Source organism: Nicotiana sylvestris, chromosome 6 (genome assembly GCF_000393655.2).
Source record: "Nicotiana sylvestris chromosome 6, ASM39365v2, whole genome shotgun sequence".
NCBI classification, from domain to species: Eukaryota; Viridiplantae; Streptophyta; class Magnoliopsida; order Solanales; family Solanaceae; genus Nicotiana; species Nicotiana sylvestris.
Window position 1 is genome coordinate 180,258,097 of NC_091062.1, and position 14,065 is coordinate 180,272,161.

The 14,065-nt window shown below is 40.9% G+C and overlaps 1 protein-coding gene across 1 annotated transcript; it reads left to right on the top strand.

The window, feature by feature from the left end:
* The first annotated feature begins 10,051 nt into the window (after positions 1 to 10,051).
* LOC138871753 (uncharacterized) lies at positions 10,052 to 11,045 on the top strand. The gene is made up of 2 exons (XM_070149651.1): positions 10,052 to 10,351; positions 10,731 to 11,045. The coding sequence occupies exons 1-2, from the start codon at positions 10,052 to 10,054 to the stop codon at positions 11,043 to 11,045; spliced, it is 615 nt and encodes a 204-aa protein (XP_070005752.1).
* The last annotated feature ends 3,020 nt before the right edge of the window (positions 11,046 to 14,065 follow it).

Consider the following 14,065-nt stretch of genomic DNA (forward strand, 5'->3'; position numbering starts at 1 on the left):
ACTGATATTTTGACTGTCTTCCCAGTGGCTTTCTCTTTTATTTCAGTAACACTCATATGGTACCTTTAACTACCCCAACTCCTATCTGAATATTTCTCAAGGATCATGATGTCATATGTGCGAGACTGAATTCACCATATTGGGTTTTATTATGTTTATCTTGCACGATCTGCTAACTCATTTGTAACCTCCTATTTAGCCATAACAAGGCTCTTTCTGAATCAATTACTGACTACTCGTTGGCCCATTCTCATATCTATATTTCATGTAATCTTTCTTGGGTTATTAACTTTGTCTTAACTTATGTCTCGTATTGACTCCTTATCTATCATTAACATTTCGGGTAGGAACCCTACTTCTTTTCTTTGACGTCGTGTTTGCATAATGTTCTGGAATTGTAGTATATATATAGGCTTTGGATAATTGCAATCTTACCCCTTTTTCACTTTTCATTTTTTTTTGCATTCCACCTTTTTCATTCCATAATTACTAGAACCACATAATTCTGGCTTAATTCCACATCATTCCATATTCCCCCCTTTAGGGGAGTACTAAGAGTTGGAGCTACAATGACCTACCTACAGATGTTTTACCTCTTTATCTTTAGTATCCTTTCACATCATTGATGACCCTTACTCGCCTTGCGGTAATCCTTTTGTACCAAGGATAACAAAATTCCTTACTCACGAGGGTGATACTTAGTGTAATTGGCACACACAGTCCCTTAAGCTTAACTTTTCTCACCTTACTTGCTTTAGGGAAGCGTCTCCCTGAATGCCCATTCTCTGAATTCATCATGGATTTCTTCTGTTGTCCATTCTATTATTGCCGGAATTCAATCTGAAATTATCATGATGCTGACTATTATCAAATCACTCAATTCCTTGCTCATGTTTAGTTTATCTTATTCACCATTCCATACTGATTTCTATTACTCTAAGGTCTAACTTTTCCTTCTGGAAATCACTAACTTATTTCTCGAAATGAGGATATGACTTTATGCCTATACTCTTTTGTTGTCTCAAGGCCTGGATCCTCTCGTCTTTTCCTTCACTTCACTATATATTCCGTAATACTATCATTTTTTTCTACCATTGTCATCCGTGTACCACATCTTACTCATAATGCTTCATTAACTCTTTTCTTATTTCCCGCTAACATTTATGCCGATCACTTTATTCTGAAAACTTGAACAAGAAATTCTTTTGCTTTTAGCTTCCCTTTGCTTCATCCAGTGGCTCTTCAAGTTGCTTAACATTCTCTCTTTACTAGGGACGTGAGCCACACAAAGGTAATATTTATCCCTTAAAGTCTTATAGTGCATGTCTTTGTAATACTCATATCTGGCTGCACTATTTTAGAGTGCACCATCTAGGCATCTCATAAAGAGATCTATTAGCACATTTACAATATCCTTCGGAAATGTCAACTGACGCAATCAATTCATCCATCATATCTTCTTATACCACTTTTGTTAACCCTCATAGGGAATATCTGGAACAGGTGCGACCAATTGTATATACCTCTGTTACTATTCAATATAACTCAAAAAGCTTATGTTCCTCTGCCTTAATTATAAACGCTGTTAACTTTCGTTAACTGGGTACCTCACACCCTTTTTCACCTTGCTCCTTTTACTTGCTGAAACTTGTACTTATCTTTTTAATCTCTCATTGTCTTTTACCATTAAGATGGATAGGCATTCTTGCCTTAAGGCTTCTTATAGAAGTTTACACCTTTCAGTACACCCATGATCTACTAAAGACCTCACATTTACTTATCGTAGGCATCATACAAAAAGTCAATTCCTCTAACTCAGCTCTTCCACAACTATCTCTCTTTCCAACCTTCTTTCCGGATGTAGGTATTATCTTATTGCGAATAAAATAGAATTTCGGAACTTGAATTCTTATAAGTGAGCTCTACCACATGATCTAGAGTAAGAAGAAAAAGTGACAATCCTAAATGCCCTGTAGCCTCCTGCTTATAAGTGTGGTGCACTACACACCCATAAACAAGACTCTACTAGACATGGCTTGTAGACTCCCTAGGACAGAACTGCTCTGATACCATTTTTCTCACGACCCAAACCGATGGGCCACGACGGGCACCCCGTACCATACTTAACCGAGTACCAACATAATGTATCTTTCTTATTACATCATTATATACACGTGATATACGAGCCTAATAGGCCAACAAGATCCTTTATAAACTCAAAACATAGACCGAAAAGGCCGTACAATCTTTCACCTATGTGACATATGCCTACAAGCCTCTAAGAGTACATAATTGTCATATAGGTCGGGATAGAGTCCTGCCATATGAAACAATACATGTCTAAATCATATTAATCAAACACGCAACTCCGAAGCAAATGGAGCACACCAACATCTTCCGCTAAGTTGATAGCCTACTTGGAAGGCTCTCGACCTGTCTATCTGGACCTGCGGTCATGAAACACAGCGTCCCCAGGCAAAAGGGACGTCAGTACGAATAATGTACTGAGTATGTAAGGTACATAAATAAGCACATAACAGACATGGAGGAAATATAGAATAAATGACTCCACTTGTAAATTTGAAAACTTTGTAAATCATAAAATAATTATAGTATCATGCATATGCGTGTGAATGTCATGTCATGCATAGGTATATGTCCCATAACATCATCAGCCTCTGAGGGCATCCCATCATATCATCTTGGCCACTGTGGGCAAAATCATTAACGTATACCAGCTGATCAGGTGGTGGTGCGTATATAACGTCATAACCTTTACCATATCCCATATACATATATATATACATACATATATACGTATATATAACTCCATCTGGTCATGGGTCAATGCATGAAAAGTATGTTAATAAAAATTTTCGGAATTTCATAAGACCATTTTTCCTTTGAGTAATATCATAAAGTAAACTCTTTTCAACTTTCGCATTTTTCTGAGACCCATGGACAGATGATAGAATATTATGACACATGAAAATTGAAGAACATAGATATCTCTAATACTTCTATGAATAGAGTTATTTATGGAATTGGTGCATTTTCTCGTTTCTTCTGTATAACTTGGACCATGCCGAAAAGAAAGAAAGGATGGTCTTAACATACCTGAACCGATTCCCTTTTTGCGAAAACACGTAATGGAGGACCGAAGTAGGGAAGAATCCGTATAATATTTTTGAGAAAGATTACACCGTGCTCCCTTAGAATTTGTAAAATCCCCGGTTGCTAAGTATTAAGTAGTCTTGTATGAGATTTGATTGTAGCAAATCACATATACAATTTGTATGAGATTACACACGGTCTTGACAATATACTAGTTCCAACCTTTGTCAAATTTGGTTTAATTTTGTGCTAAAATGATGTTTGTATCTTTTAGTCTTAAGGGGGAGTAAGCAAGCATTAGCTTGTTGTGCTAAAATGAAGATTTGTATGCAAATCTCCTTCAGAAGACTAAAGAAGGGGTGAATTATTTAATGGACACCTTGCTACATAACACATGAGTCACAAACCACTTAATGGACACCTTGCTATAATAATACATGAGTCATTTAATGTATTGTCATGTGGCTGCCACATTTTTTGCCTTTGTCTTTATCCAAAGACTTCAATTAATCCACCACTAATTATTAATTAACTAGGTAATGTCCCATTACCCATTAATTAACCAATTACCCGCATAATTAAAAATTATTTCTACTTTCTTAAAATACTACTCACTTTTCACATATCTTATACACCTTACTATCATGGTCATGTGGTACCTTGTATGACACTAGTCTATAAATACCGAGTATTTTAGCTCGGGCCATATTTTATCCCAAAATACTAAATTTCAACGAAATTCATTTTCTTCGACTTGCTTCCCCTCTCACCTTCACGAATTTATTCATCGCTTACAATCCTTATAATCTCCAAATAATCTTTTCCTTGGACTGATGTCAATTACCTTACGACAAATTCAATGTACAAAACTACAGGGTGCAACATCGTCTAACTTAATATTGCGAAACGTAACATCACCGTAATCTAATATTGCAATGCATAACATCACTGTAATATAATACTGCAGGACGTAACATCATCGTAATATATTACTGCAGGATGTAACATCATCATAATATATTACTGCAGAGGGTAGCATCATCGTAATATATTACTGCAGAGCATAACATCGTCGTAATATAATACTACGGGAGGTAATATCTCATTTCCGATCTTATGTCAATTTACTTGTGGCATACTTTCATGTACACAAATATGGGTTGTAACAGTTTGCGAAGCTCTGAGGTAATTGGTCTATGTGTTCGTGATGAGGGTCCCGCCTTGGCATAGATAAAGCTGGTCAACTGAGTCTCCACCATTTGCCTATGCATTCGCGATGATGGTCCTGCGTTTGCATAGAGTCGAGCTGAGTAAGCTTCTTATTCGCGATTAGGACATCACATTCGCAATGAAGAATTTTGGATTGAGGTAATTTTGTACTTCACGAATGCGAGGTTCTTCCGCGTTCGCAAAGAAGGGATCATTAGGCAGTTATAAACATTTCAAAAACGAGGGTTTAACAATTTTTATCAAAATTTGAGATAGAGAGCTCGGATTTGGAAGAAATTTTGGGGGATTTTCAAAAGAAGCTATTGGGTAACGATTCTTGACTCATTTATGATTATATTCCATTAATTTATAGTTGATTCTATCCTTTAATTTCGAATTTGGGTTGAAAAATTTGGGAAAATGGGAAAAGTTCTTTAACCAAATTTTTGAGTTTTGATTAGGATATTGATATCAGATTTGGATAATTTTCATATGAGTGAACTCGTAAGTGAATGAGTGTTCGTATTTTGTGACTTTTACTAGATTTCGAGACATGGGCCTGGATCAACTTTTGGGGCGATTTTCTAGTTTCTTGCTTAAGCCCTGATTTCATTAATTAGATTAGTTTCTCATAGTTATATTTATGGTATGTAATTGCTTTTAGTTAGATTTGGGCCATTCAGAAGTCAGAAAATCATGGAAAAGGCATTCTTACTGATTAATTGAGCTTGATTCGAGGTAAGTGGCTTGCCTAGCCTTGTGTGAGGGAAATCCCCTCAGGATTTGGTACTGTTGTGATACTTCTGTGATATGTGAGTGTCATATACGTGAGGTGATGAGTGCGTACACAGGCTATTTGTTGTAAAATCTGATTCATACTGAATAATAACCTATTTCATCTTGATTGAATTATATCAGCATGTGTAGTTATCATGTTTAGCCTAATATCGCATGTCTAAGTGTCCTAAATGCTTGTTTGAACTATATGCAACATGCTTAGTTGATTTCCTATTTTTCATTTATCTGTATCTGTCTAACTGTAGAATTCTTGATGTTAATTATTGTATTCATCGTTTTTGAGCTGTGTGTTTACTTTGGGACTATGAGGTGGTACCTCTGGAGATCCCCCTGCACATTTACTTTTGAGACTACGAGGCAGTACCTTGGGAGATCTCCTTGCATATCTATTTTTGGGACTACGAGACGGTATCTCGGGAGATCCCCTACTGTTTTATCCCTATGTGTTATGCCATTATTTTTTGTTGTTTTCTTTTGTTAAATTTCCAGATTCTTATTACACGGCAATATTTTTCGGCCTTATTTATTATATATACCGGTAGGGCCCTAACCTGACCTCATCACTACTCGACCAAGGTTAGGCTTGGCACTTACTAGGTACCGTTATGGGGTACTCATGCTACTCTTCTGCACATGTTTATGTGCCAATACAAGTACTTCGTATTAGCCTCATCATCAGTGAGCAGTGAGACTTTGGAGACTTCAAGGTATATCTGCCGTATCCGCAAACCTCGGAGTCCCCCTATATTCCCTCTATGTCATTTACCTTTCCGTACTTTTTCTTAGACTCTGATGTATAGAGATACTCAGTTTTTATTCTATAGCTTGTGAATTATGATTTTTTCGGGTTTTGGGAATACTGTGTATACTCGAGTGCTAGGTTACTTGTACATGCCGAGTGACATTTATCATTTTATAGTTACCTGTTGCAGTCTTGTTGTTCAATTTTGTTTTCATTTATGTTATTTCGCATTTTGTTAGGCTTACCTAGCTGTAGAGACTAGGGGACATCACGACGTGTTAAGGAAGTAGATTTGGGACATTATAAGTTGGTATCAGAGCTCTAGGTTCATAGGTATTGTAAGTCACATGCAGGTTTAGTGAAGTCACATGGATCGGTACGGAGATGTCTATACTTATCTTTGGGAGGCTATGAAACTGTTAGGAAAATTTCGCTTCTTTGGATTCCTTATCGTGCAAAATTGTTGACCTCAAAGTTCTAAACTTCTGTCTTCTATTCTCTCATAGATTGTGAGGACACATACACCCGGATCAGATGACCAAGCACCCGCACCCCCTCATAGGGGCGTGAGAGGTCGGGGCCGGGGTAAAGGCCGAGGACATCCACGTGGTGTAGCTAGAGCACCCGCACGAGCTGCTACAAAGGAGCCACCAGTAGCTCCAGTCGGAGCGCATGCACCTGAGACGTCTGTTACTGTACCGGCTCTTTAGGAGACCCTTGCACAGATGTTCCGTACTCTAGCTCAGGCAGGGTTGATTCCACTTGCTCCTGCCGTGTCTCAGGTCGGGGAGGGGCACAGACTCCCGCCGCCAGCATCCCTGAGCAGCGGGTTCAGGTCTATCAGGTTCTAAAGGTTATACCAGTACAACCGGTAGCCCCAATTTGGCCCGAGGGTAGGGCAACAACTTTTAAGGAGGAGCAGCTCAGGCTCGAGAGGTACAAGAAGTACCACCCTCCTACTTTCAGTGGCTTGGCATCAGAAGATGCCCCGGGTTTTCTTGAGAAGTGCCACCGTATCCTCCGTACTATGGGTGTATCAAAGTCGAGTGAGGTTTCTTTCACAGCGTTCTAGCTTAGAGGAGCGGCCTATCAATAGTGGCATGCTTATGAGTTGGGTAGTCCAGCTAAGGCAGCTTCACTTACTTGGACTCAGTTCTCAGATATGTTCTTGAGGGAGTATATTCCCCAGAGTCTCAAAGATGCGTGGCGCGCCGAGTTTGAGCAGTTGCGCCAGGGTGCTATGACTATGTCAGAGTATACAGTTTGTTTTAGTGATTTGGCGAGGCATGCACCAGCCTTGGTTGCTACAGTTTGAGACAAGGTCCTTCGGTTTATCGAGGGGCTCCATCCCAATATCAGTATTAGCATGGCTTGGGAGTTGGATATGGATATTTCCTACCAGTAGGTTATGGGTATTGCTAGAAGAATGTAGGGCATGCTTGCTCGGGAGAGAGAGGAGAGGGAGGTCAAGAGGTCTCGAGAGTTTGGCTCTTATACTAGTACTTGTGCCCCAGCTGCAGGTCGACATGGCAGGGGCTATGTGAGTCGCCATATTCATTCAGCACTTCTAGCCGCCAGTGGTATTCCAGCTACTCCTTGGCCCCAGGACCTTATTATGCACCACTAGTATCTAGCGTACCTCCTGTATGGGTGCTTTCAACGGTCAGTCCAGCAGACCTGGCCCGAGCTAGCCACAACAACCACGCCCTCCGAGAGCTTAATTTGAGTGTGGCAACACTCGCCATATGGTGAGGGATTTCCCCAGACTTAGGAGAGGTTCACCTCTACTAACTTCTCAGGCTCTACGTGCTCCACCGGATCCTCAAGGTATGATTACACCACCAACAACCACTCCACCCACTCAGCCAGCTCGAGGTGGAGGTTGGGCAGGTAGAGGTCGCCCTAGAGGAGGAGGCCAGGGTAGATATTATGCCCTTCCTTCTCGTACAGGGTAGTTGCATCCGACTCTGTCATTACATGTATTATTCCGGTCTGTCATAGAGATGCGTCAGTTTTATTTGATCCAGGCTCCACCTATTCCTACGAGTCCTCTTATTTTGCCTTGTATTTGGGCATATCTCGTGATTCTTTGAGTTCTCCTATTTATGTGTCTACACCTATGGAAGATTTTATTATTGTTGACTGTGTGTATCGGTCATATTTGGTTGTTCTTAGTGGTTTTGAGACCAGAGTTGATTTATTATTGCTTAGTATGGTAGACTTTGATATTATTTTGGGCATTGACTGGTTTTTGCCCCATTATATTATTCTTGATTGTCATGCTAAGACCGTGATGCTGGATATGCCAGGATTACCGCGGTTATACTGGAGAGGTACCTTAGATTATACTTCCAGCAGAGTTATTTCATTTCTTAAATCTCAACGAATGGTTGAGAAGGGGTGTAACGCGTATCTAGCTTATGTGAGAGATGTCAGTATTGATACCTCTATAGTTGTGTCAGTCCCATTAGTGAGGGATTTCCCACATGTATTTCCAGCTGATCTTCCGGGCATGGTGCCCGAAAAAGATATCGACTTTGGTATTGATTTGTTACTGGGCACTCAACCCATATATTCATTCATATTGTATGGATCCTCTTTAGTTGAAGGAGTTAAAGGAACGGTTATAGGAATTGCTTGATAAGGGCTTCATTCAACCTAGTGTCTCACCTTGGGGTGCCTCAGTCTTGTTTGTGAAGAAGAATGATGGTTCTATGCGAATGTGCATTGATTATCTCTAGTTGAACAAAGTTACATTAAAGAACAAGTATCATTTGCCTCGTATTGATGACATATTTGATTAGTTACAGGGTGCCAGAATGTTTTCCAAGATTAACTTGCATTCAGGCTATCATCAGTTGAAGATTCGAGAGCCAGATATCCTAAAGACTACTTTCAGGACTCATTACGAGTTCCTTGTAATGTCATTTAGGCTGACCAATGCCTTAGCAACATTTATGCATTTGATGCATAGTGTATTCCAGCCCTATCTTGACTCATTTGTCATTGTGTTTATTGACGACATTTTGGTGTACTCCCGAAGTCGGGAGAAGCATGAGCAGCACCTGAGGACTATGCTTCAGACCTTGAGGAAAAAGAAGTTATATACAAAATTTTCAAAGTATGAGTTCTGGTTAGATTCAGTGGCATTTTTGGGTCACGTGATGTCGAGTGAGGGGATCGAGTGAAGGGATCAAGGTGGAAGTAGTGCAGAGTTGGCCCAGACCGTCCTTAGCTACGGAGATCCGGATTTATCTTGGTTTGGCGGGGATACCATCGATTTGTTGAGGGCTTTTCATCTATTGCAGCACCTATAACCAGGCTGACCTAGAAGGGTGCTCCGTTCAGGTGGACGGAGGAGTGTGAGGAGAGCTTTCAAAATCTCAAGTCAGCTTTGACTACATCCCTAGTATTGGTATTGCCTACAGGTTCGGGGTCTTATACTGTATATTGTGATGCATCGCGGGTTGGTCTCGGTGCGGTGTTGATGCAGGACTGTAGGGTGATTGACTAGGCATCCAGACAACTGAAGGTACATGAAAAGATGTATCTTGCCCACGACCTTGAGTTAGCAGCTATTGTTCATGCCTTGAAGATTTGGTGGCACTATTTGTACGGTGTCCTTGTGAGATCTACACTGATCACCGGAGTTTGCAACATCTGTTCAAGCAGAAGGATCTTAACTTGCGCTAACGGAGGTGGTTAGAGCTACTTAAGGATTATGATATCACTATTCTATACCATCCCGGGGAGGCCAATGTGGTGGCCGATGCCTTGAGTCGCAAGACAGAGAGTTTGGGGAGCTTAGCATATCTACCAGCAGCAGAGAGACCGATGGCATTGGATGTTCAGGCCTTGGCCAACCAGTTTGTTAGATTGGATATTTCTGAGTCGAGTCTAGTTTTGGCTTGTGTGGTCTCCCAATCTTCTCTTTATGATCGTATCAGGAAGCGTCGGTATGATGGCCCCCATCTGTTTGTCCTTAAGGACACAGTTCAGCACGGTGATGCTAAGGAGGTCACTATTGGAGATGATGGTGCATTGAGGATGCAGGGCAGGCTATGTGTACCCAATGTAGATAGTTTGCATGAGTTGATTCTCTAGGAGGCTCATACTTCGCGGTACTCCATTCATATTGGTGCCGCGAAGATGCATCATGACTTGAGGTAGCATTATTGGTGGAAGAGAATGAAGAAGGATATAGTGGAATATGTAGCTCGGTGTCTAAATTGCCAACAAGTGAAGTATGAGCATCAATGGCCTGTTGGGTTGCTTCAAAAGTTAGAGATTCCGGAATTGAAATGGGAGCAGATCGCTATGGATTTCATGGTTGGGCCTCCACGTACTCAGGGGAAGTTTGATGTAGCTTGGGTGATTGTGGATACGCTGACCAAGTCAGCTCATTTCATTCCTGTGATGACTACTTATTCTTCCGAGCAGGTGGCTCAAGTTTATATCCGTGAGATTATCACACTTCATGGCATGTCGGTATCTATCATCTCTGACCGAGGTACGCATTTTACATCACGGTTCTAGAGGTCCGTACAACATGAGTTAGGCACTAAGATTGAGCTAAGCATAACATTTCACCCTCAGACGGATAGACAGTCCGAGCGCACTATTCAGATACTAGAGGATATGCTCCGTGCGTGCGTGATGGAGTTTAGAGGTTCTTGGGATTATTTCTTGCCACTTGCGGAGTTTGCCTACAACAACAATTATCAGTTTGAGCATTCAAATGGCACCATATGAGGCTTTGTATGGTAGATAATGTCGGTCTCTAGTGGGTTGGTTCGAGCCGGGCGAGGCTAGGCTTTTGGATACAAACCCAGTTCAGGATGCTTTGGAGAATGTTACGGTAATTCAGGATCGACTTCGCATACCCCAGTCTAGACAGAAGAGTTATGCGGATCGAAAGGTTCACGATGTTGCATTTGTGCTTAGAGAGCGGGTCTTGCTCCGAGTTTCGTCCATGAAGGGTGTTATGAGGTTTAGGAAGAAGGGCAAGCTGAGCCCAAGGTTTATTGGTCCATTGGAGGTGTTGCAGCGAGTTGGGGAGGTTGCTTATGAGCTCACCTTGCCTCACAGTCTAGCTGGGGTTCATCCAGTATTCCATATTTCTATTCTCCGGAAGTATCACGGTGATCCATCTCATGTGTTGGATTTCAGCTCTGTCCAGTAGGACAAGGATCTATCCTATGTTGAGGAGCCAGTGGCTATTTTGGATAGGCATGTTTGGAAGCTGAGGTCAAAGAACATTGCTCTAGTGAAGGTTCAGTGGAGGGGTCAGCCGGTCGAGGAGGCAACTTGGGAGACCGAGCATGATATGTGCAACCGTTATCCTCATCTTTTCACCACTTCAGGTATGTCTCTATAATTGTTCGAGGACGAATGATTGTTTTAGGAGGGGGAGGATGTAATGGCGCGGCTGGTCATTTTGAGAGTAATAGTCCCGATCCCCTATTTACTACTTTTCCCGTATCTTTTTCTGCTTATGTGACTTTCCAGAAGGTTCTGTTTTTAGTTTCGGAGTGATTTGGGACACTTAGTTCCTAAAAAGGAAGCTTAAGTTCTAGGATTTTGACCGTAGTTGGAACTATGTAAAGACGACTTCGATATGGAGTTTTATCTGCTCCTTTAGCTCCGTTGGGTGATTTTGGACTTAGGAGCGCGTTTGGATTGTGCTTTGGAGGTCTGCAACTGAATTAGACTTGAAATGGCAAAAATTGAATTTTTGAGGAGTTTGATCGGAAGTGGAATTTTTATATCGGGGTCGGATTATGATTTCGAAAGTTGGATTAGGTCCGTAATGTCGAATATGACTTGTGTGCAAAATTTAAGGTCAATCGGACATGATTTGATAGGTTTTGGCATCGATTGTAGAAGTTTAAAGTTTCAAAGTTCATTAAGTTTGAATTGGAGGGTGATTCATGATTTTAGCGTTGTTTGATGTGATTTGAGGGATCGACTAAGTTCATATGGTGTTATAAGACTTGTTGGTATATTTGGTTGAGGTCTCGAGGGCCTCGGGTGGATTCCGGATGGTTAACGGACTAAAAATTGGACTTGTGAAAGTTGCAGAATTTCAAGTGTTTCCAGTTACTGGTTCCCTTCTTCGCGTTTGCGAGGGGAGTTCCACGTTCACGAAGAAGATCTGGAGGCAGGAGGTGATTTATGCTTCACATTCGCGATGAAGGTCCCACGTCGTGAAGCTCTAAGGCAATTGGTCTACGCGTTCTCGATGAGGGTCCTGCGTTTGCATAGAGAAAGATGGTCAACTGAGTCTCCAAGCAATTTGCCTACACGTTCGTGATGATGGTCCCGCGTTCGTATAGGGTTGAGCTGAGTACGCTTCACGTTCGTGATTAGGCGGTCGCGTTCGCGATGAAGAATTTTGGACTGAGGCAATTTTGTACTTTTCGAACGTGAGAGTTCTTCCACGTTCGCGAAGAAGGGATCACTGGGCAGTTAAAAACATTTCAAAAACAAGGGTTTAGCCATTTTTATCAAAACTTGAGATAGAGAGCTCAGATTTGGACGAAATTTTGGGGAAAGCTATTAGGTAACGATTCTTGACTCATTTATGGCTATATTCCATTAACCATAAATTTTAGTACGAGTGAACTCGTGAGTGAATGGTATGTAATTTTGGTACGAGTGAATGGTATGTAATTTCATTAATTAGATTAGTTTCTTATAGTTATATTTATTGTATATAATTACTTTTGGCTAGATTTGGGCCATTTGGAGTAGGAAAATTGTGGAAAAGGCATTCTTACCGATTGATTGAACTTGGTTCGAGGTAAGTGACTTGCCTAACTTTGTGTTGGGAAAATCCCCTTAGGATTTGGTACTATTATGATATGTGAGCGCCGTGTACGCGAGGTGACGAGTGCATACACGGGCTATTTGTTGTAAAATTCGATTTTTACTGAGTAATAACTTGTTTCATCTTAATTGAGTTATACTAGCATGTGTAATTATACTGTTTAGCCTAATATCGCAAGTCTACATATCTTAAATGCTTATTTGAACTCCGTGCAGCATGCTTAGTTGATTTCCTATATTTCCTTTATATGTATCAGTCTAACTGTAGAATTCTTGATGTTAATTGTTGTATTCATCATTTTCGAGTTGTGTGTTTACTTTGGGACTACGAGGAGGTACCTCGGGAAATCCCCCTGCACATTTACTTTGAGACTGCGAGGCGGTACCTCGGGAGATCTCCGCACACGTTTACTTTTGAGACTACGAGGTGGTACCTCGGGAGATCTCCTTGCATATTTACTTTTGGGACTACAAGATGGTATCTCGGGAGATCCCCTGTTGTTTTATCCCTGTGTGTTGTGTTGTTATTTTCTGTGGTTTTCTTTTGTTAAATTTCCAGATTCTTATTACACTGCAATATTTTTTGCCTTATTTATTATATATACTAGTAGGGCCTGACCTGACCTCGTCACTACTCGACCGAGGTTAGTCTTAGCACTTACTGGGTACGGTTGTATTGTACTCATGCTACTCTTCTGCACATGTTCATGTGCCAATCCAGGTAATTCGTATCAGCCTCGTCATCAGTGAGCAGTGAGACTTTGGAGACTTCAAGGTATATCTGCTGCGTCCGTAGATCTCAGAGTCCCCCTCTATTCCCTCTTATGTCATTTACCTTTCCGTACTTTTTCTTAGACTCTGATGTTTAGAGATACTCAGTTTTTCTTCTATAGCTTGTGACTTATGATTTTTTCCGGGTTTTGGGAATACTGTGTATACTCGAGTGCTGGTTTACCTGTACCTGCTGAGTTGCATTTTATCATTTTATTCTTATATGTTGTAGTCTTATTGTTCAATTTTGTTTTCATTTATGTTATCCCACATTTTTTAGGCTTACCTAGTCGTATAGACTAGATGCTATCACGATGTCTTACGGAGGAAGATTTGGGTCGTGACAATTAGGCTTTGTCTTAGGCACCTACAGAAAGAGTAATTATGATGTTAGTCTTCATGAAATATGGGATAGGTGCAATGCAATAGTGTTGGCTTGGATTATGAACACAATGGCACCAAACTTGATTAGCACTGTCATTTATGCCTCTGATGCTTATACTGTTTGGGAAGACCTAAGGGAATGATTTGACAAAGTAAATGTATCTAGTGCAGCTTATCTACATAATGAAATTGCTACCTTAACTCAAGAAGTATCCTCTG

Bases quoted from the DNA above. Each gene is read 5' to 3' on its own strand.
- LOC138871753 (XM_070149651.1), top strand. From the start codon at position 10,052: ATGAAGAAGGATATAGTGGAATATGTAGCTCGGTGTCTAAATTGCCAA. The intron at 10,352-10,730 runs GTATCTATCATC...ACGGTAATTCAG, and splicing joins TCACACTTCATGGCATGTCG to GATCGACTTCGCATACCCCA.